This window comes from Micropterus salmoides, unplaced genomic scaffold (assembly GCF_014851395.1).
Source record: "Micropterus salmoides isolate LMB-PRFRI ecotype aquatic unplaced genomic scaffold, ASM1485139v1 Ms_hic_scaffold_19, whole genome shotgun sequence".
Classification (NCBI taxonomy): domain Eukaryota; kingdom Metazoa; phylum Chordata; class Actinopteri; order Centrarchiformes; family Centrarchidae; genus Micropterus; species Micropterus salmoides.
In genome coordinates, this window is record NW_024041039.1 from 19,424,505 (window position 1) to 19,449,173 (window position 24,669).

At 41.7% G+C, this 24,669-nt stretch overlaps 1 protein-coding gene across 1 annotated transcript; it reads left to right on the forward strand.

The window, feature by feature from the left end:
• The first annotated feature begins 1,361 nt into the window (after nt 1-1,361).
• LOC119910296 (G patch domain-containing protein 2-like) lies at nt 1,362-24,669 on the forward strand. Its single transcript, XM_038728815.1, is given in 11 exon segments — nt 1,362-1,455; nt 2,889-3,554; nt 8,743-8,804; nt 9,617-9,775; nt 10,059-10,144; nt 10,234-10,298; nt 10,403-10,442; nt 10,557-10,648; nt 15,105-15,190; nt 21,201-21,337; nt 21,339-24,669. Coding segments are annotated over 10 exon segments (1,569 nt in total). The 5' UTR covers nt 1,362-1,455; nt 2,889-2,892; the 3' UTR covers nt 21,519-24,669.

The following is a 24,669-nucleotide window of genomic DNA, read 5'->3' on the forward strand; positions in this document are numbered from 1 at the left end:
TTAGCCTTTAAATTATACATTTTACAAGCGTTAGGAAGCGAGGCAATAGTACTTATTCTGACTGTGTTGGAACAAAAAGCACGGTTTGTTAATTTATTTCATGTTTCAACACAGGATAACATCACACAAGTCTCGTTCAAAACACGGGAATAAATAACTTCCAACTTTAGAAGAACAAAAACTCTCAGACTTATCAACACGATGGATGATGTATAATGTTACTTACAAATGAACTTTCTTCAAACTCGCTCATCCCTGGCTCGACGCCTCTCCTGTCCCTGCCTGAACCCGCCGTTGTCCCAGAATTGTCGGAGTCAGAGTCCTGTTCATAAATCACCTTGGTACTGTTCTCCATGCCATCAAACTGGCCTCTGGAGGCTGTGTTCAGTCCTGGCCCGTGATCAGTGGTAGGCTGCTAGGCCTGGTTGTGTTGCCTGCTCGATGGGCTCCATGGCACGGACAAGTAGTGCGCCGGAAGTGAATACCGTGATACAAGAGAAAAGGTCTGTGTTGCAACAATCCCTTGATACTTTCGTCCCAGCCCTATACACAAGGTGCAGGTCCCAAATGGATTTTGATGTTGTTTTTCCCCCTTGACTAACTGACCAATGAAAACTTGCTTGACTAAGATTCTTCTCATCAACAACCATCATCATTTAAGTAGACCAAACCAAACGGTTTGGAATGTAAGTTGAATGTAAGTTTCACAAAGTTAGATTATATTTATTGAAAAGTATGTGAAGAGGCTTTGAAACCCAATTTACATGTTCATGTTGCGGAATAAAATGTTATGGGTCTGTGATTTCTTCACAATTTCCAATGAAGTGTCCCGGAAATACCTATTTACTGTGGTACTAATTAGTCAACAATGCCAACTAGTCAACTAGTTCAGACAGTCATTTTAGTCAGTTTAGTTAGTTGTGTTGAGTATTGGTTGATATTTTTGTGTGGATTTACTTTGAAAGAATTGTTCCATTTATATCAAACGCGCAGCAAATATAACTGAATGTTGGGGGACTTTGACTTGTGACCCTCGTATTTCTACAATTCTGGCTACAGCCCTGATAGTTTAATACTGTCCATCTACTATTAATATTAGGTCTATACCACAGGTAAATATACATTTGTTTGAACTACGAGCCCACACCACAATATAGGATCAGCATAATTTTTGTTGGGTATCACAGACACATTATTGGTAAACTGCAGTAATACAGGATGTTTGAGTTAACACCATTAATTGGTCTGCTTGTTGTAGGAGTGTTATGGCGAACGGTAGTGAAGTTCAGTGTGTTATCTGCAGTACAGCAGGCTGAGTTTTGGTTCTTTATCTGCATGTGCATTGCAGTCGAGTCACAGCGAGGCGGAGACACCGGATTGGCTGGACAGCAGGGCGGAAGTGCGTCTTTGGGTGTCACAGCTGTGCTGAAAACAAAACAAGACAAGCTGCGACTGGTGAGTGCTCAAACACAGTGGACTATTATTACATAACATCATGATAGCTGATATGACTCATATGTGACAGGAGGTTGGACGCTGTTAAACGGTGTTTTGTCGTTGATAGTTAACAGGAGGGAGATGTGTGTGGCTCTTAAGATTGTCCTTGTGCTGAGCTCACGTATGAGATGTTGTTATGTAACACAGAGCATGCAGACTGCCTGCCTCTGCTATTGTTTTGCTGCACTCACGTTGTACAGCTTCCCAGTCGCTAGTCATGGAGATGCTGTGGGTGTTTTGTGACTGCTGATCATGTGCAAACGCTCTAGCAAGCTGTAATTTTAACAATCAAACAAGGTGGAGAGTGAAAGTGTCATGCCGTGAACGCTCCTCCTACAGTTTTATGCTGCCAGATTTATAGAATAAATGAGCCCGGGAGTGTTTTATTACTTACGCTATTGCATATGGACCTTGGCACTTATGGGTCCGGAGATTACCATCATAGCTGGAGGTGATAGCGGGAAATCTGTGAGCTCCCGCATCAACAACAATGGTCAGATTAGATTTCAGCAGCAAAAGCTTCTTGTTAGATGTGCCATGTTATATCAGTCATCATTACAAGGAGAGAAGTTAACTGTGGGAGAGGCAAAGATAACACATTTTCCAACATAACCACAGTAGAACATGATGCAAAAGCCAGACAGATATGCTTTCTGTACTGTGTAGAAGATTTTGTTTAATCCAGCATTTCAGTACCTGACAAATCAAGATTAAACAGCCATCAAACAGCCCTGCTAATTGATTTGCAACTTTTGCTCATAATGGTCCATTACATCTAGGTGTATTACAGTAATAACAATGAAGGTAGAAATAGTATGGCAAAGTTTCTGATGGTGGACAAATGTTTATCATGGCATGGTAGCCTATTTATAGCCTGCACATATATAACAAGTTAATCAACAAAGCAGTAGAGTCTGTGGTGTCATTATTAGGTTTCTACATGTAGTTTTTAGGGCTTAAATGTTTACTACTTACCCATCTTGGAGCCAGAATCCCAGAGTTGGCCGATCCACTAGAGTGTAATAGACTAAAACACCTGTCTATCAAGTGAAAATGGTCCCAAGCAAAAGTGCCACAAAGTCTCAGATTATATATATGTATATATAAATGAAATTAGCTGCTGTGATGTTATTGTATAAAAACCCTTGTATTTCTAGGGAGTCATGGGAGTTTATGTACTGTGAGTTTTTTCTCACAGCCAGAACAAACTGGGGAGCTTCAGCATTGGCTTCATATTCATGTTTATTATCATTGCTGTTGTAAATCAGACTAATCTACTCCACCCGCACCTCTTGCAATTTATTTTGATGTAGCATCATTCAGAGTGTTTATCTCTTTGTCTTGACATCACTTAAGTTTACTCTGTTGTATCTTGTGTCTTTCGTTTCCAGCACCATGATGGATGAGCTGGTGCAGGACCTGGTGTCGGCTCTGGAGCAGAGTTCCGAGCAAAGTAAGCTGGGAGAGCTGTGGGAGGAAATGGTCCTGAGTCCGCTGCAACAGCGCCGGCAGATCCGTCGTCGCAGGGGCCGAAAACGCTGTCGTGAATCCTCCCTCTATCCGCTGGAGCACAGACCATGCTGGATTGAGGCCTCAGAGTCCAGCTTGGACGAAACTAAAGAATGCAGGGAGAACTCTTCCTCAACCATCACTGCGTCTGTGGCCAACTGCAGCGACTCTGATGACATGACTTCAACCAACCGATGGCGCTCCGTCATGAGAGGGCCGGTCAGGACTAGGCACCCCTCCTGGCCAGAGTCTGACTCCTTCACCGAGAATAATCCCGGACGGCCACTCAGGAGGCGGAGGAAGGTCAAACGTATGACCTCAAATGTCACGGTTAGGTTGCAGCAAAAGTTAAAAGTTTCCGGTGTTGACAGGAAACAGGGACACAGGACGTCGAGGATGCAGCATCTGTCAGGATCGAAGAAAAGGTCTGGCGCTTGGGTGGGAGCAGACCGACAGACTGAAGGAGCCAGGCTGATGGGAAAGGAGAGCTGGAAGAGAAAGATGGCCAAGGAACACAGAGATGCTGCAGATGAGAACATGTCTGAGGGGTAATGTTAGACTTAAGGAAAGATTTTTGTATTTTCTTCCGTTTTGTTTTTATGTTAGTGTCAAACCTAACCCTTCCTTCATTACAATGTTGCTACACAGTTAGGATCTCTAGGAAAAGATCCAGTCCACATTTGCTATCCATTTACGATTACATGAAAGCTTTTAGGTTCATTATTTCTGAAAAATAAGCAGTTCCAGTTTTCTAACGCCTGCATTTGATTTAAAGTTTTACAACAAGCCAAATGTTAACCCTGCCATTGTTTAAAGAGCCAGGATTAAAACCATACTGGAAAAGGAGCTCAAAACTCTAAAAGCCCTTTTTACCCTTTAAATGGAAAGTTACCAAGGCAGTTAAACCCATAACATAAAAGTCATGATCATAACTACTATCAGACAGAAGCAATTAAACAAGGCGACATTTAAGATGATCTATACTGCCTGTCTTCATCGAGCCACTTGTCAATATTCAGTGGGTCCTCAACTAAACCAACAAAAAAGTATCACAATCATACCACTCCACTTAAAAGTATTGAGTTGACATTAAAAATGAATGATAGAGTCTCCTTATCCTCATCTCCTATAGCTGAAATGATCACCAGGGAGGGATCTTTGATATTTATGCCTCCAGGCATCTGCCAGCTCATTATTTCCTTTCGAGAAATATTGTCACAAATAAATAAGTGACTTGGTGTGGTATTGATTTGTTTTGAAATGAATTCCTGACTTGGGCTGGATAATTAAAGCTGGGCCTTTCCCAGTGTCCCAGAGTGCACCCTCTTGTGTGCAATGTATTTATTAAAACTAATGTGACTGTAACTGTCAGCAGAGAGGGACATTATATTATTACAGTGAAGCAAACATTACAGTATACTGTGGAATCAAAAAGACTGAATGGTGCCCGGTTTAGTTTAGTAAAATTATTTTTCTGACACAGTGTTTTCAGGTATAGAGAACGATTATTTTCTGTTAATTAATCAGATAGTTATTTTCTCAATTAATTGATTCATCATTTAGTCTTTTGAACATCAGGAAATAGTGAAAAATTCCCATTGTTATTTAAAGTCTTGTCAAACCAGTAGTCCAAAACCCAGCATATTAAATTTATAAGACAAGGTGAGTTTATTTTTGTAGCACCTTTCAACAATAAGTTTACATTCAGAAGTACTTTACATAAGATATAAAAGACTACAATGATATAATAAAACTGAGTCTATACTCTGGCTAGCGGCTGCATGAGGCTACACTCAGGCACAGCGGTGCTTTGAGCTAAATGCTATCACATCCATGATGCTAGCACGTGCACGATGACAATGCAAACAGGCTGATGCTTAGCAGGTGTAATCTGCAGCAAAGCTTTTACATATGAGAAGCTGAAATCAGCACATGTGAAAAAATTACCATTATATAATCAATTATAGTTGCAGACTAATTGTTTCAGTTCTGCATTATCATAGAAAACCAGGATTTTTGCATAGCAATAAAAAAAGATTTTACAATCAGTAATGGTATACTAAATATAGTTTTTTTTTATTAATATAGTATTAATGTATAAATAGAGTTTTGGCATTGAATACCTCACATGGTCCACATGGTGGGCGGTGCAGTTGAGTTGGGTGCCATTATAACATTCAGTAACATAGTCTTTTAAGCCTGGGAGTTCCCATTTTCAATGTCCTGCCATGCTCCTGCACAATGTATTTCCTTTGAGAAGAAGACATTTGAGGTAACCGGTAATGGGACAGACTGAAGGCTTTACATCTTCTGGTTTAATTTGTGCTGACCTCCCTAGCCCCTAAACGGTACTTGTTTTCTTACTTTATGGAAAAATCAATAGCCGTTCTGACAGAAAACAGCTCCAGAGAAAAAATAAATGGGAACACCGTGGCACGCTGTCAATCATTTCTCACTTACACAACGCCAATGCTCTTGATCGCTGCTCAATAGACTGCCACACTGTACTGAGGGCTGAACAATCTGATGGTTAAGGCGCGTTGCAGGCAAAGGAAATGAACAAATGGCAGCAGTGATGAGGGGTTGACAGTGGTACAACAGCAATATTTATACTCAGAGAGCATACGGCCCATTTAATGTCAGACACAGATGCCATTGTTGAAATGTCTTTTGAAGCTAACCCTGTGATTTCTTTGGTCTCCATTCATTCCATTAACCTTTTTCATATGGTGTTTGGTCTCTTAAAACATACCCCTCCTCAAGGTCACTCCTCTTATGTGCATACTGAGCAGAGCTTTGCCTTCAGCCACCCAAGTGCAAGGAGAGCAGATGTTGGCAGCTCCAGTTGGACTCCACATCCTTGATTAGATCTGGCCCAGCCTGCTGGCAGTGAGGCCACCTGGCACCCAGGCTGGCCCAGCAAGCAGGCCTCACCTGTGGGTAGATGCTGTCCCGGGCTCAGCCTCCGTCTCCAGCTGTGTGGTACTGCTACTGGTGATGGTGACTTCAACCCTGCCACCAGAAAAAACAAAGCCATTGCGCATTCTTTTCTCACACTCAGCTTTATCGCGCTGTAATTTGTATTTTGAAAACTCTATGAGGAGTTTTGAGGGAAGCAGTGCAGCATTTGCTGAAGTTAATTTTCATAAATCTCTGCGACTAATCCAATTACTGCAGCTCAGGGATGGTGGGATAACCTTATAATCAGACACCCATGGAAGAGGGCATGGATTTGGTTTGGGGCGGCTTGTTTGAAGAGCCCACAGATCCATTGTTATCAGCGCTTTGCCCCCCCTCCGTCTCTGCCTCTTCTTTATTCCTCTGCAGAATGAGCCTAGGCTCAATAAATGGCGGCTAGCCTGTAATCTCTGTGCAAACTGGTCTCCCTCTCACAGGAGCTGAGGATTATATCCTAATGATTAGTGCTCATCTGGATACTGTGTTGCCTCACCTCTTAGGCTTGTATAGAGACAATAGGGCCATGTGGGGAGTTTAGTTCTCAAATACTGGAATGCAGTTTTTGCCCTTGCTTTTGTTTCTCCATGGACAATATGGTATTTTATCTAATTAAGATGTTTATAGCACCTAATCCACGATACAATGTCTTATTTGTGACTGGGGGTGCTCTTGTGTGTGTGTGTGTGTGTGTGTGTGTGTGTGTCAAAGACCAAGTTTGCCCAAAATGTTTGTCAACTTTTCTTGACAAAGGTCACTGCTGAAGAAAGAAGAGGTGTTTCTTTTGGCCCCAAGAAAAATGGGGGTCTCAATTATTCATGGTATTAATTAGGCAGTACTTAATGGAAACGGTCTCACAACGGCCTTGTGCTGCTCCAAGCGACATCACATTACACCTTTAATACGGATAAATACTTAATGGGTGTCTCTAATTAATTGTTTATACCTGTGATTCTTTTTCAAACTTTGCACAGAACCCCTCCAATAAGAAGCAAACACATTATTTTATTTAGAAAATGCAAGAAGCCACGCTGTTGGAAATAGTTACTGGTTGCTAATTTCTAAGAAAGTGGAATGAAGCATAAAGCCAAACTGGTAGTTCTTGTAGAGCTTGTGGCTGTGTCCTCTACTGATGTTAGGGTGCTGTGTGCTCCAGATGCCAGTCGATGTGTCCAGAGGTAGGGTACAGCTGAGCAGAGGCCTGGGGAATCAGTATGGAGAGAGGGCTGAAGGGGTGGGACGGGGGGTGGAGGGACGATCCAGCACTGCTTGGCTAGGCCAGACATCTTCCAGATTCCCCAGAGAGGCCTGCTCCCTCCCGCATCTGCTTCATGTGGATGTGAGGGGAGATGATGCAGGACCATCTGGCCAGGAAGAAGTGCAGGCTGGATGGACGTTTTTCTGATCCTGCCGTCACTGGCAGGCCTCTGCAATATGGCAAAGTACCGTATCAGCGCATATCTGACCCTCCAGCTTTCTCCTACAAGCAAGGTCAGCGATGATAAACAGGAAGCAAAATGCAAGGCAATCAAGATCATCAGGCTCCCCCACTTTTATAAAGTAGTTTGAATGGAAATTTGCTTTATTTAAAGGATAAGGCTGGCATTATTGTATGATTATATTATCGTCAACAAATGTCACGAAAAGAACAAAACCAACAGTGCATCAGTCCGTCTTTCAATACTCTGCGATGTCCTTAACCTGTCTGAAGTACTCAGCCCCAAGCCCATTTCCTCCTACAAAAGACAAAAATCAAACAGGCCAACAATCTATAAATATAATATATAAAAGGACTGCAGCATTAGCTGGCTGGCTGGCTAACACTCCCACATTTAAAGAAATAAATGTGCATTGTCCTTAAAGAAAGAAAATGAAATATTGTTTCATTTAGAAAAAAGACCCAGTAATTTCCCAAAACAGCTGGGCTCTGTAGTTTTTAGCAAACAGTATTCTAACAGAAAGAAATCAGGGGAAACATACCCATTAGTGAGCATTTATGGCAGTACGGCTTGTCCTTTTAAGATAACTAGTATTCAGAAAAGGGATTTAGGAAACAAAAAAATATTTATAAAGATATACCGTTTGTAGCTATTGAACACATGTGTCTAGGGGTCCCAGTGCAAGGTGGCTGAGGTGTGAGAAAGGCAGAGAAACCTAGGGTGGTCTGGGGTAGCAGAGGGGGCACAGAGGGTGTGGAGGCAGTTTAACAGGGGCTGCCTGGGGGTGTGGAGAGGAGCAGCAATGGAACAGTCTAAGCTAGTAAGCTGTGGCAGCCACACAGCAGATGCTGGCCAGTTGTTGTGTGGAAGCGGCACGTCTGTGGGTCGCTCTGTGTGTGGGGCACACCCAGAGGGATGGGCGGGCAGGGGAATGTGTTTCGCTCTCCTGTCATCCTCCACAACGCAGGCCAGATTAGATTGGAGCTGACAGCGGAGGATATTCAATTAGATTGTGCATGTCACTCAGTGGCTTCGATCAGAGCCTCTCCTCATGCCTTTGTGTTTGCTATCTCAACAAGGGAGAACACAGCACGCTCTGTCTTTTTGTGTCATTTCCATTTATGTCGACCTCTAGCTCTGGACTTCCTCATTATGTTTATTATTGAATGTTACATGTTAAATATTGACATTACAGGGGCATGTACATTTTTGATTCACATTGTTCACTTTTCAGATGCTATAACATCCTCTGACCTAAAGAATGTATTTCATCCTCAAATGTCATTGATATTAAAGAAACAGGTCAGTGGCGATCATTCACATGTGATGTTTTTCTTTGCAGGGAGACCAGCAGTACATGCAGCAGTGACCCTGGCCTGTTCACCAATGATGAGGGAAGACAAGGTATTAAAAAAATGACAAATTGTAACGTACGGGGAACTATTATGTACAACAATGTCATTGCTTAATGTGGTTCAAACTAGTAAAGTAAACAGTTTGATTTGATTTTAAGTATTTAGAGCTCACAGATGGAGCATTCTTGATCATGTGAAGAAAGATGATGAGTTGTCTCATTTGGACAATACCCTGCTCGACTCTGAGGGAATGCTGGGGCTAGAGCGGGAGGTTTCGATACAATGGGCTGGTTGCTGGGCGCCCAGGCGACTCTAATAAGACGTTGTCATGTCGTGTTAATGAGCGCTGAAGCCTTTGCTAATCTCATTAGCCGTGGTGGGGCCAGGCAGCCTCTGATTTAACAGTTGTCACTACACCTTGACTGTGAGAGGCATGGTTCCTGCGTGTTCCTTGCTGACTGACAGGTCTGAGAAGAGTTCGTTGTCTGGGGACGAGACCGGTGTTGTCTGGTTGTGTGGTAGTGTGTAGTTAAAGGAGCAGTCATTATTAACATACCAACCCATCAGCCCAAGCTCCACTGAAGTTTGTCGGACCAGCAAACACAAATACAGCAGCTTTGCTTCTCCTAAACTATACGAAGGCTGCAATGGCACTAGCTTGGTCAATATCTGTGTTTGGTGATATGGCACACTTAGTGGATCTTAGAGTAGGTTAGTTGTAGTACTATAACACAATTTGAAATAGAATATTCAGATGGCAAATTTTATTAAAGTTTGTTGTGTAGAAAAATGCTAGAAATATGCTGGCTGCAGCAGTGACTTGCAAACCAATGCAATGTCTTCCCTGATCACTGTGTGTAGGCGATGACGAGCAGAGCGACTGGTTTTTCGAGGGGGACTGTGGTGTTGGGTCGGGCGTGGCTGGCATGCTGCCCGGCTGGGACTCAGACAACCAGCTGTCCCTTGAGGACAACCGTCCCTCGCCCACCTTCCTTCAACCTGCACGGCCCTCTCAGAGAGGTAGAGGACGATGCCTTTTGTGTTTTAGACACACATTTGTGTTTACACCAGCTGTGGAGAGATTTGAACCTGTTTTTTTACTATGCCACTGTCCCTGGGGTCAGTTAAAGTTAAAGGGTCATTTTGTAATTTTTTATGTATTAAATAATATTAGGGTTTCTCTTGTGCTACACGATATATTCTCTTTAAATTCTCTTTTTTTCCTGCTTCTCTCTTTACACATTAATGATCTTATTCACCATTTTGCAAAACAGGAAGATAAATGCATTTTGTACTGTTGCAGGGTATCGGTATCATTCACGTCTGAAACGAGTGACTGGCTCTGCCGCATGCTGCATGAGAAAGGACAGGAGGCGGCTTCCCAGCAAGGTTAAAGTAAACTGGTATCTTCCTCTTCAGTGGAAAGCATTTTTATGGTCTTTGTTTCTTACTGTGAATCTTTGATTTTTGTTTTACAGGGCAACAGTGTGCCGATGTTTGTAGAGAGGCTGAGACATTTCTCCCAAGATCCATACCAGAGAGAGTAAGATATGCTGGTTAAAAATCTTTAAAAACAAAATTATATAGAACACTTTTGGTATTAGGTCTGTTTCCACCACTAATTATACTTTGATTGTCTCCTTTTAGCTTTTGGCTGCCTGCTGTTGGAAAACGAGACCGAAGCCAGGTATGTTATGATACAAGTTTATTTTCTATTTTAGGTTAGATTTATCATCTTTTTTTCAGACTTTAATGGATGAAATTACAAAATCTAAATGTTATCGATACTTTCAATTTCCAGTTGAACCCTTTGTGCCCATTACCAGTGTGTCCTATTGACATGGTGTCAGAGAGCTCCCATCTCAGATGTTCCTCCTCAATCTGCAGAAACAGGTAGTTGACGCCTTTCTGGGGCCTATTGGAGACGCCATTCAGCCTTTTCGATAAGAGCTCAATATATTGATGGACTAGTCTATGTCCGAATAATTTAAATGAATCAGTTACAGAGGTCGTTGTTAACCCGAGTAAACTTTTAAGATGATGGCTCAGACTGTGAGTGTGTTTGTGTTTAGGTAGATATCTGCACTCAGTAGGTTGTGGTCCCTGACCTTCTTCCTCACAAACACAGTGGGAGAGTCTGTAAAGGAAGGGAACACACACCTAAATGTGTGTTTGAGTGACTTCACAGGAGCTAATTGTTAGCAATGTTTTGCTATCAAATGGAATTCGAATTCACAACCAGAATATTTATGTTGCATATACAGTGGCTGATGATTTAATCCTAATGTATTTATTTTTTGGCAGTGGTGGATTGGCATATTTTCTTTACTTCCTCATTGCTTGACTCACAGACTTAAAATGCTGTTGTGTAAAAATAATAATAATTGCTTAGTCAACTTATTTTGACCTTAATAAAACCCAATTTGTACTAACGTATTGAACTGGTAACCTTTCTGTTCCACAAACTGAGCTTGCTAGCTAACAAAACTCAACTAGAGAAATTTAAATAAACTAATTTGGAATTTGGGAGGGGTAGTGCTGCTTCAAAAGCACTGAAGTCTCTGAGAGCCCACACAAAAGTAATGTGTTATTTATTCATTTATCAGTTCAAAATCATCTTAAAAGCATTTCTCATATTTTCTCATATTAGTTAAGTAATAAGGTAAAAAAGTGGTAAAATAATGTTACTTGTGTTTTTTGAGCTGTAAAATATTGCCTGCATTCTCCAGGACCCCAAACAGAAGATTAGTGTTAATGTCAGTTCTGGCCCGAAGTCTGCGCTGAACTCACAACAGATAGCTGCAGTTGGATGCAGTAATACTTCAACTCAATAGTTTTCAAGGTCAGCGGCCCCAAATAGAGAAATACTTTGAGTTGGCATGACATGTAGATTCAAAACCCTGCATTTCTGGGACTGCACAAAAACATGAAAATAAAATAAAATAAAATAAATGGTTTATCCAAAAGATGTTTGTCAAAGCATCACGTTGCTCCCAGTCATCCCTGGAACTGTTCTGAACAGCTCTGAATCTGCATGGGGGACGCTTAGCCCCCTTGGCCTCGAGACTGTGGGACTCCTCGTTGTATTGTTTCCACTCCTCCTATTTATGGTGCATTCTTAATTTTGTTTCACACACACACACACACACACACACACACACACACACACACACACACACACACACACACACACACTCTCTCTCTCTTTCCTTTCTCTCTCTTGGGTTATTTCACAGAGCGCTCCAGCACTCCTTGATGAGGGGCAAAAACACGACTGCTATGAAAAGCCCCCGACTTCTTAGGGCTTTCTTTTCTAAACTGGCCCTTTCTTCTCCACCTGAAAGGTTCCTTCAGATTCCAGTTTGAGGCATTGTGAATACTAATTTCTCTCTATTAAAAAGCCCTCATATCCCTGCCATGCTCTCATTTGAATGGCGGACTCAGGGGAGACCTCTTAATTCCTTTATAGTGGGATTCAAGACCCTTCACTTCAAAAAGTATAAATCATACTCCCAAATGAATGAGGGAGAGAGGGGGGGATTGACGAGAAGGGCTTCTGATGTATCCCGTTGGACGGCACAAGCTGAGTCTATCTCCCCAAGCTGCTCAAATCCACTCTCCAGTGAGATGGCTGCTCTGTCCTTACGACCCAGCTCTGCACTCATGGCACCCATTTACTTCCTTTAACTTCCTATGAAACACACTCTTGCATGCAAACACACACATTTACAGTTATTGTTTTGCATGACAATGAGAGATCCTATAATTGCTCATGGCTGCTCTTAAGAAACTTTAAAACGTCCACTCCTGATTTCACTTCACTAAATTTTCATTCCTTTTGAACGTCTTTCCCGCTTGATCGATTTCTTGCCCTGAGCTCCCATACATCTGACTTTTCTTTGTTTCCAAACACCCTTGAGAGAAAAGTGTTTTCTCTGTGGGCAGAGTGTAAGCATTAATCTTGTACTGCGGCCAGGTTGAAATGATACTGTATTAATAAAAGCTGTCATCTCCTGTTTGCCGCGACGTGATGGCGACAATCAGAGATTTGATGCTAAGCGATAAAGGCTGTATGAGGTTGCATGCTGTTTATCCTGGTATTGGCGCGTGAATAGCCGCGATGCTTTGTGGGATTTGGCTGTAATGCTCGGGGCTGGCGGCCACGTTAAAATGCATAACCGCCTCCCACCTGAGCCAGGCAGCAGCAGCTTTTATCTATTGACTTATTTATTTCTAAATGACACTTGCGCTGTGAGATAAATCATAGTCTTATGCCTCTCCCTTCCCAGTTTTCATTTTAATTGTGAGATCTCGATGTCAGCAGTAAGTATATTGGTGTGAGTGGCCTATTGATTATTGATTTGGAGCTATTGATTATGTTCCCTGGAGACCCTAATCCTTTCTGATTCATTTGAATACCTCTATTAATCTTGAGATCCTGCTCACACCCAAAGCGCCGTGTACTCTAATGAAAATAGATGGCCATTTTGTAACTGCAGCTCCTCACTCCTCTTTTGATTTATTATTTTTAATTGATATATTTACTTTTGGATGTGTGCGCCAAAATTACAATTGACCCTGTGTCAGTGCTGTTTTACTCTGCAACCTGAGGGACTGCACTGCATTTAAAAGTATCTCATATGACCTGAAAAATCTATCTTGGAGACTTTTTCCTCAGTGTCCTTGTGTCTTTGATAGAATTTAGTTGTTGTTGGCTGTCTTCATTACATATGACTTGTTTTTTCATTGCTCATTGCCTCTGAGTCAATCTTTGTTTTCTCATCACAGTTTCGGTATATTTAGGGACAATACAACTGGCAAACATCTGTCATGCTGTTAAAACTGATGAAGTAGCAGATGTTAAATAATAAAAACAGTGTTGTGCATTTTTTACTACTTCTCTCAGTTTTACACTGAGCCACGTAACATGCTTATAAAAAGCCTTTGGGTTCTGCTCTGAGATGAATGGTGGTGTTTTGCCTTGGTTAATGAGCCAGCTGATGGTATTCTCATGTTTGATTAGCATTGTGCTGAGTGTCTCAATGGGCTCCTGGTGGCCCCGGAGCGGCTCTGCCTCTCAGCTCTCACCAGCAGGGGAGGGCCCTCGCCTCCCTCCAGGCTGCAGGGGCCCCGGAGAGCCTTGGCCTCTGTGTAATGAGGGAAGAGACGGCGGGATGGACCTCCACACATTAAGACCAAATGCATCAGGGTATTACTTTTAATACCGCAGGCGTGCCTCGTGAAATAATGCGACGTTTAAACGTGGATCGATTTTGGAATTAAAAAGTTAGTTTGCAAAGATTTACTGTGGGGAGTTCAATGCCTGAGCTCTTTATCAGGGGTGCAAATGGCTGGTTATGTGCTGTCCGACAGAGGTACGATTGAGGGATCGATAAGCGCGTGATTTACTAACTGGAGTACAGGTAATCAATAAGTATAAAAGTAAATGAAATATGCATTACTGGGATTTTATTAGAGAGGGGTAGCAGGGAGAGAATAACGGTCGGGCCATTTATTTTTATATCTATTGATTATACAACATAGAGACTTCGCTCAAAGCATGCCCTGCACAGCCCTCAACACCCCGTGCCTGTGCACCCGGCATGTGATTTATGGGTGTTGAGGTCATGGAACACGCTGCCTGTTAAAAGGCTGCCCTGACGGGGCCTTATTGTAGCATGTGCCTGTTAGGGTTGTGAGCCTTGATGAGCTGCGCTGGTTAACAAGGAGCTCTCTTCTGACTGAACCTCTGACATGAATTCATGTTCATGTTTGTTGGCATTTTCAAACATCATACTATATTATAATATATTGTGTATTACAAGCAGAATATGCAAGAATTTAACTTCATCATATCTTACTGTAGCTCCCTCACATACTCCGACTCTCTTCTCTCTCTTTCACTCAGTCTGCCCCCCTCCCTCCCGGGATGGAACAGACCTTGACCTTAACTTTACATCTCTGAAGTCAGGGCTATTAAGCTGGTGGGGGGGCTTTTTCCTATTTCAGGGCTCCTGATATATGACACAGGAGGCATAGAGCAGGTGTAATTTGTTTATGTGAACTCTGCAATGACTCAGCCACATGCACCCCGGCACCTCTCCTCATCGAATATTCTCTCTGTTGAAAATACGTATTAATGAAGAAAAATTAAGATGTGGCAAAATATGCAGTGTGCTGGGGCTAAATGTAAGCTGCAGTGTTTGTAAATGTGCAGGGCTTGCATTTATCGACCTTTGTAAAAACTATTAAATTTCTACATGTTTATGTGTGGAGTGTGGGTGGGAGCTGCATCATCACATTGTGAGTAACGTATGTTCTCTCTGTCTGTCAACCCTTTCCCACCCAGGCAGACTAACGTCACTCCGGGACTGTTATGCACAGGAGGCATCAGGAGGAGGAGGGAAACAGAAGGTGTGTCCCTCACATCATCAGGTGACACCATTCACACATATTTGTGAATCTCTGGCCTCTTCACAACTCTTTTATATTATTTTTGGAGGTGTTGTGTTGTTACATACAAGATAAAACCTGCAGATTCAGAAAATCCATAGACATTAACTCCCCCCTCTAGATGAATTGTAATAAATTTGGGGAAAACAATTCAATTTAGCATGACCATCAGGTCAGAATTTTAAAAAAATCTAAAACTATTGTCAAAACAAAACTATGGTCAATACTTTGTGTTTAGTTCTTATTAGAAAATATTAGCATTCAAACAGGCTAAATAGTAGAGCGTAGAGTCCCTGCAAGGGGGCATGAATGACCAGGGTTAAGAATGTTGGGGAATGTTCCACGTAAAGATGCATGAAAATGATTAATGTGGTGACATAAACAAACAAATATTTTCTGATACTAGTAAGGCTATCATGCTAACTTGAAACTTTTGTTTAATTTAAAAAAAGATTAGATACAATTTTAATAAAATAAAATTCAACATTTTGTCTGTAGTTTCCCTGGTATTGTTAAAGATGAATAAAAATCAAATCCATTTTTGCTGGAGTGAGGGGTGGGGGCATTCATTTTTTTGTTTTGTTTTCTTAAGGGGGCATGACAAGCATGGCATTGCCAGACTAAATCACAAATCTGGAACCTCTCAGTTGTCTGGCAGAGCAAATGAAACATGAGCTCGCAGATTCTGGTCCCCATGGAAGGGCATGACAGAAAAAAGTTTGAGAACCACTGAACTTAGATGGTGAACATGGCAAACATGATACCTGCTTAAAATCAGCATGTGAGCATCATCATTGAGCATGTTAGCATTCAGCTCAAAGCACCACCGCTTAGTGTTAATACATGTAAGTCCACCAAAATTACAGAACGTAAAGTCTTTGGCCAGTTAACAGCAGAGGGACGTGTTAGACAGTGAGACCGGTAGTTGTGTATCATTTGGAGCTTTCTGTTTAAAACAGTAGAAGAGAAGTGTGATGTGGAGTTTACCCTATTGGAGGTGGCACCGAGCAGCAGCCGTTGTGTGTGTTTGGACCAGTGGAGCTGCCTTTTTTCATTAGAGTCATGGCTCGGGGCTGTGTGTCTTTGCCGGATTGAAATCTGAATTGGTTTGTCCACCTTTTCTTCTGCGTCCCCTCTCCGTGCTTTACTGTCGCAGCTGCTGTTTGTCATTTAAATAACAAATGCTGGTGGTTCCCTGATTTAGTGAGGGGTGCAGGCCTCTGATGTATATTAATATTGCCGCACAGTGCACTGTACCAGGGTCCATCATTCATTTGGATAAAAGAGGTGGAATTTGAAAACAGCAAATGCTTTACTTGGATACAGATTGCATCCATTTATTGCATTGAGTGATGGAACGGCCGGCAACTCTGTCCTTCACCTCCCCCGTGCTCAACCACTTCCCATAAAAGTAAAAAAGGATTCACCCCTGGCCTTTATGGACCCCTCATATTCAACATGCGGAACTAGGGGCATCCCTCAGTTTCTTGACAGTTAACAGACTCACTTGTAAAAGGTGCGAGAGGGGGAAATACCTGTCTTAAAATCTTAAACAGTTATTATCTGTACAAACAGTGCAGTTATCACAGGATATTTTGTAAACAAAACACTGTATTTTCTAATGTTGTTTTAAGTGGAAATACTGTATTGTAGATCTTACATATTTTATTTTGACTAAAACATTATCTTTTTCCTAAATTACATAGAAGGAGAGAGTCCCTGATTGGCACCCCAGACCTGTTCAGAGTGAGTCTAGTGCCCCCTGTCCACCATGATTTATCATGCATCCCATGTCGTCCAATGTCAGTTTCTGCAGCTGCAACTGCTCTGTATAAATCTTTACTTTGGCAGCCTGCTGCACCATGTCTCTCCTCAGTAATCTCACCACCGCCAGGAGATGCACATTCAGTATGACAAGCTTTCACACTCTCTGTGTACAAATGTTGGTTTGTTACCATTCTGGCATAAATGTGTACAGAGACAAAATCTGATTCAGTGATTTGTTGAGTGGAGTTGTTTTCTGGAAATATTGTGTACTGCATTTAGTAGAAAGAACAGCTAGGCTCCCCGTGTTGCTCTTAGTGAACACGACAGCCGAGTCTTTGTTTGAGGTGGCCAGAGGAAGTGAATTGTTGTATGTGTTAGTGGTTGATTTGAAACTCTGTAATCAGGAGTGAAAATGGTCTGCGGCTGGAGGTGTCTTCCAGGGCTCCATTGGGAATTACTGAGGCGGTACCCAGCTGTTGCTTTGTCTTCTTTCTTTACTCTTTTAGCACTTCCACGGCAGTGCAGAAGCTGGTTGTGAAAAAAACCCCACAACAACTTATCAAGCCAGGTATCTGTTTGGATTAGATGACCACTTCGTTTCTCAGCCTTAAATTGGCCATTTTCTACTTTTCACACCACCATCAATCCAACCATCCAACTCAATCCAACACGTCCTTGCTAGATATAGAACAAAGCATGCCACCCTTCTGTTATATGTTATTGGGTGTTATTAAAAATACACATTGAAATGGTAATTTCAGCTGGATTTATTTGGGCTTTGTCCATATTTGTATTATGCAATTAATTATAGAAAATCACCATTTTGCCAAGTGATGGAGAATGAAATTGAGTGCGTTCTACACACTCCACAATTTTGAGTGTTATTCGTAAGGCAAAGATGAATCAGTAAGTGCAAAGATCCTGATGGATTTTTATTGCCTTGGCTGGTCTCACACACAGACTAATTAATTATTGCAATTTTACTCCTCCCCTGCTGTCTCATATAATGCCCTTCATCTTTATCTCTTTAAAGAGATGATGGCAATAAACCCAAACTTGAACTTATCCAGTGTGCTACATTTCAGGAAGAGTTAGAGCTTGGAGTAGATAGACAGGGTTGAAGCCAATTTCATTGACCTCATCAGACTGTTGCGTGTGCGTTATCTCTATATGTTGGGAACTGCCACATGTGGGTGCCCATGTGGGGGCCAGCCCCTTGGTCAGCCTCCCCTCTCCTCTCTGTCTTCATGTGTCTCCTTACCCGAGCAAGATGGCTGCGTGACAGATCACCTGCGTCGGAGGCCCGCCGTGTTCCTGCCCGGCGGTCCGGCCCCCTCTCATTAATGCCCAGGCTGGCGCGAGGGCCGTATGGCAGCACAAGACAAATAACGCTACCACTCAGCCATCACTTCTGCTGACAGAAATGCAGCCCACCGCACTATTTCGCCCTCTCCGGCTCCACTCCGCACCCTGCTCGCGTCCTTCAAAACCCCCCCAGCTCCTCAGTCTCCACCTGCACCTGCCTGCGCTGCTCCACCAAACTTTCATGGTGTTTTTTTTGCTGTTGCTGAAGGCTGAGCTGAAAGCCACACAAATTGACGTAGTGTAACTGTGAACCTCCTGCCTTTTCTAACCACTCTAATTGTTTTCTGTTTGTGGAGACAGATTTGTTTATAGCAGCTCAGTCTGTCAGGTGTTTCTTGACTCGTTTGTGTGCAAACCTTTTCACCAGGAGGTCTGATTTGAATGTCCTGTTTTTTCAATTGTGAAAAGAATGGTGTGTGTGTGTGTGTGTGTGTGTGTGTGCGTGTATGAGAGAGAGAAGGAGAGTGAGAAGGAGAGAGAAACACAAAGGCTAATCATTAAAGAGCTATTCAGCCCTGTTCATTTAAGTGTGGAAATCAGCAGGCCCATTACTGTCAATGTGTAATTAGCTGATTAATAAACAGGGGGAAGGGGAGTTCTCCAGGAAGGCCTGTAATGATTGTTTTTAGAGAGCATCACATGAGAGCTTATTAAGATGGTAAGATGGTTCCATTCAACCTCCCATTATCACCCACAATAAATGCATGTACTGTAATTCTCCCATTGACAGAAAACCTTTTGCGTTGTAATGTCTTTATCGACCTTGATGTAAAACCAGTTGAGTGTAGGTGTTCTGGCCAAATGAAACTATCTTTCATTTATTTATTTTATTATTAAGTGGTTGATTTCTCACATTCATAATTTTCATATTTTATATACATTCAGTATTTTCTATTGTACACATTAATAGACAAAGATACTGCAGTCTTAATGAGTTAATGTTATTTACCTTCAACCTAAATAAAGTGGTGGAAAGTAATTATGTAAATTTACGCAAGTAGTACAAGTCTGATTTTGAGTTATTTGTCCATTTTCTGCAACTTTATACTTCTGTTCCTCTACATTTCAGACGGAAATATTGTACTTTTTACTCCATTACATTTATCTGACTGCTAAGGTCGCTAGTAACTTTTCATATTAAGATTTTTCATTTGAAAACATATGCAAATCTTATAAAATACAAGATAATATTTAATATTAAGCCGGTGGTTCCCAAACCTTTTGGCTTGTGATCCCTTATAGTAAACTAGTGTCTGGTTGGGGCCCCTTAGCGTGTTTCAGATGTCTGAGTTGTTAACATTTGTACCAAAGAGACCATGCCCCTCCAAACTTCTCTGATGGGTTTATATAAAAACCTGTTTAATGCCCAAAGAAGTTAAATTATTCAATATTTCACTAAAAAGGAAAGATTAGAGAATTGTAGCAGAATTTAGTTTTTTTGTACCCCACTAGCTCCATCTGGACCTTCTGAAACAGTAAACTGCTACCTAAGCATTGAAGCATCAGTATTAAAAATCTTATAATACAATATATAATAAATAAATTGGTAAATGGGGCAATTTTTCGACAGGATGAGTGCTTTTACTTTTGATATTTACATTACAAACTACATTTGCTACAATACCTCTATACTTTTACAGAATGCATGACTTTTATTTGTAGCAAGGAGCATCTTTAAATTGTTGTATTGGTACTTTGACATAAGTAAAAGATTTGAGTTCTAATTTGAATACTGATACCGCAATAAACTGAAATTTGTGCTGTAATACTTAGTACTTAGTAAACTGTAATGCTTAGTTTATTTAAATATCTATTCTTTCGATCATAATGCAAAAATGTGTATAAAAAGCTTATCCTGATTTTGACCTTGACGTAGGATAAAAGCTAAGATCTGGTATGGCCTGTGCATGTTAACACACTCACAAACTAAATGTTCCCAGCCATTTCTGTGTATCTGTCAAATATGAAAACCCCTGAATTTTGATCCAGGCCTTTGACTATGTTTAACCCAAGTGTTTGGGTTGAACCTCAGCAACGGTTAGTCATCGTTCCCTCAAGAAATATTAATCAATTATCTTGCCCGCCGGATCAGTTTGGGGAAGAAGTCATCTGGAAAGAGGCACAAGCAGATATAATGGGAACGAGCAAAAGCACATGCCAGTGAATGCTGTAATGCCTAATCCTTTGAGACAGCCCAGAGCCACAATGTCACTTCTAGTTCCCTTGTCCTCTGCTCTCGGACTGCCTTGCAAATGTCTTGTGTGACCCACGCTAACTTTTTTTGGGGAGATCAGGAAAGATTTATTTATTAAGCATGTTAGGGAGCGCAATTGTTTTAGAGTTTCTCTGTCTTCTGCAAAAATTGGCCCCAGTTCTCTATCAGATGTTTCCCTTCACTCCCAGAGACAAAAAGCTTTAAAGGTGAGCAAGTTCAAGAGAAAGAGGTTCTTTAAAAAGAAAGGTAGTCAGTGAGATGTGAATGTGTGAAGAATGGAGTTAAAAACATACAGCTTCTTACACAGCATAACCGGAGGGGGGAAGTTAAGCCATAGGAGCAGCACAGATTGGCCTTTTAATAACCATGTCCACAAGTCATATGGGGCCAAATTGGATTTGGCTCACTTGACCAAAACCTCATTAATATTTAACCTATTAGAAGAGGATTGCTTCAAAGTTTTATTTTAATATATCTAAAACAGTGAGCAATCTACGAGTCGTGGACTAAATTACATTTTCATTTGAGGAGCTGTCCATTGGAACAGTCAAGGAAAATATGATTTATATGAGGATATTTTACTGTTTGTTCTCAGTGTTGTGTTACATGTCCAGGAAATGATATGTGCTTTCTTTTTCTCTGAAGCTAGCAACCCATTTCATAAGCATCACCAGAGAGAAGAGGCACGGGGAACCAGTAACACCTCAACCCTAAAGGCTGCGGGACCAAGTGTGTCAGGTTTACAGTCCTCTATTTCTGCTCAGCCTGAGAGTTCATCTTTCCCCTGGGGGGGACCATGAAGACACCCTCACAGGGCAGGAGGTGCTAGTCTGGAAGATCGTGCCAAAAGAAAAAACTATTGTGCCAGAGAAAAGGCTAAAACTCCACTTTCTGCCCAAACTTAAAGACAAAGAAAAAATACAAAGCACATCATTACTTCTCAAATCAGCATGTTACTGCTAGATCCAGTCTTTCCAGGTAGTATATTAATCATGACAAATGTTAATGCAATCAGGCCTTGTTAAGCCTCTGCCATCTCCTCAAGGAAGGAAGCAGCTTCAAGAGGCTCCTCGTTTGACTCAAGACTCGACGGCTCCTCCTGTTTCCACACACAGTCTCCAGGCCACCTGCTACCACACAATCCGGCAATTATGTCCACTCTGGTAGCACAGCGTTTGTCAGCAGGGACACTGGGAGTATGGTCAGGTGAGGCTGGGTGGCTGGGTGGGGGGAGTCTGCTCTACTTTACGGCAGCCAACAATGGCTGAAGCAGCACGTAGCTAGCTCCGAGACAGCAGAGCATCAGAATGTTTAGCGGCCACATGCTGCTACAGAGTTCAGAGAGGCGACCACCGGTAGAGAGCCACACAAAGTACAGGCCTCCTATTAGCATGGATTTGAAAAGCTACAGTTTTTACAAAGGTGCTCATTAGCACAATACAGAGTTAGTATAGTCGCGGTCCTCAGAGGGCTGCCTCTGTTCTCTCCAGCTTACCTTCCATATTAAAATTTCCCCAAATGTATTTAAGTTCAAGGCCAGCTGCAAATCTGTTTGAACAGCCTGTTTTTCAGTAGTGGTGGATTAGTTGCTTATGGGGCTATGCAGAAAGTGAATGAGAGCCAGCAGAAAGGAGTTGTTGGAGACAGGAGAGTAGAGTAGCACACTGTCTTTTCACCCACCCTTGGGGTATACATTTCCCAGGCTCCCTTGGCATCAGATGCATTAAAAGATCAATGGCAGCGTACAGTGAGATCAAACACAACAGTTCTCGCCAAGCTGGCAAACAAGCAATATTTTAAGAAAAATGCATTTTGATATCGGGGTCAAGTGAAGTACATTCTGCTTGAACTAAACCATATAACTGTTAAAGTCTATAGAAACATCAGAGGGATTTTGGTTGTGTGCAAAAGTTTAATGTTTTAACAAAAATAAGCAGATCTGAACGACTCAGCACCAAAAGGCACAGGTATGCACTTTCTGTAATGATTACAGTAATTACCTTTTTTAGTGAAATGAACTGCATTAACATCAGCTACATACTGCATGTCTTTTCAGACACTTTAAAGTCTTATTTAAGAGAAGAATTGCATTTAGTAGAATGAGATTTGCCAATTAATCTGAGTTATACGTCTGCAATAATCTGTCTGAGAAGGCTTTATGTGATCATGTTGGCCAGGGATGACATTTATAAATGCTGTGTGTGCACACTCGTCTAAATGGATGCCTCACACAAGACATCCTGCCACAGGATGTCCCCCCCGCCACTGCTCCTATGTCTGCTGCTGCAGCTTGACCGGGGAGTCCAGCAGCACCTTGGGCACTTCCAACGGCATGAATACACACCTGATTGATAGGATAAACACAAGTTGATCTTAGAAATTAGAGAAAAACAAGTTGCTGTTAAATATATTGGTGGCTTCCTCAACATGTGCCCCTGAAGACGTTGACAGATATTGACTGTATAATGCTTAAAGGAGAGCTATTCGCTGTTGCCTTATCTGTCAGTCTGTGTTTTAGTGCCAAGGCATTGACAGGGTAGGAAGACACATCAATTGTATTAGTAGCAGGAAGGGGAAACACCTAAACTGCCTCTCTGGTAATTAGTAGTCACCTTAATGACATCTCAGCCAGACCGTATGCCCCAAAATGAATTTCCAATGGCCAGGAAGTAGAGGAATGGCTTCCATGCAGCCAGTCAATTGCCCTGTTACAGTTAAGGAATCCAGCAGGCGGGTACCACTCATATTTCATCCCAGGTAAAGATTACCTGTCAGGCCCATGGGAGATGTATTGATCTGTTTTCCTTTTTCTGCCAGCAATCACCTGACAAAGGCACCTAGGAGGCGAGTGAATGAGTGATGCCTGGTCTGGCTGCTCCAGCGTAGTGGCTTCTAGTGTCCACCGATGGGTGGAGAGGTGATGAGGAAGAGGACAGATAATGCAGTCATAAACTCTGTTTGAACCTCCTCTGTATGCATGCAGGGCAGCCCCCTTGGTGCCCTGAGGTCACAGGTCAGTGGGTAATGTGCTTTTTTTTGGGCTCCTTTCTTGTCAGTGACGTTTGTTCTTGGTGTGTAGTGTGTAGTGATGATAGAAACACATGCAAAAAAGGTTCTCTGGTTCCTGCTGACAAATGCATGTTGCGAGTCACCATAGTTCAACTCACTTTGGGCTTCAAAAGTGATCCGGTTTGATCTGGGCACCCTTCTCGCAATGAAATCCAACCTTGGGGTTTCCCTGTCAGTGCGGTGATGCTGCACTAGCACTGATCAATATATTTTACATTATCTCATGTTTTTTTTGGCAGCTAAAAGTATTTATATATTTGGCTTGTTCAGTGGAATGTCAGAGTTGATATTATCCCTGAAGCCATGCATTTAAAGTGATTGCACTGTATAAAATGTGTAGTAATTATGATGTGATACATAATTATAGGTCCATTAATTGAGGATTTAGGTCTGAGGACATTAAATACATAAATTCAATTTCATGATAGATAGTAGATATGTCTCTCAATTTATTCAACATGTTTTACTGTCGTATTTTTTAATTTCATTTACAAGGATTTAAATATATCTCCCTGATATCAGGGCTCTTAGGCAGCTATCCACATTTGATACGTAGTACAAATAGCATCTTATCTCATAGGCTGTTATCTTTATATTTAATAGCAGTGGAGGCATACCTAATTGCTTTGCAAATGATCTAAAGAGGATTAGTCCTCCCTTAGAAAGCCTGCACGGTGTCACTAGATGTTAGAGAGACAATAGTAAAATTCAATCAAACCTGCATTGCTGCGTTTATGCAGTAGCTCTGTTTTCTATGATCATCACCTGCATGAGGTGGATACTCTGCTTTTGAATAAACTCTGTATGTACATGATTATGGACTATTATGGATAGGAAGCTGTTATAAGAAGAAATTGTAGTTCTATTTCGGTTGTTTGTGCATTTTCAAAATGTTTTTTTAAAGATGATGTAATGCCTTGATGTCATAAGTGATATTGTAATCATTCCTTCATGTCATGAGTATTTACAAAAACTATTATTTATTTCAAATAATGATTTTGTGTGCAATAAATGAGTGATCATGATTGTGTACAATTCTGGCATA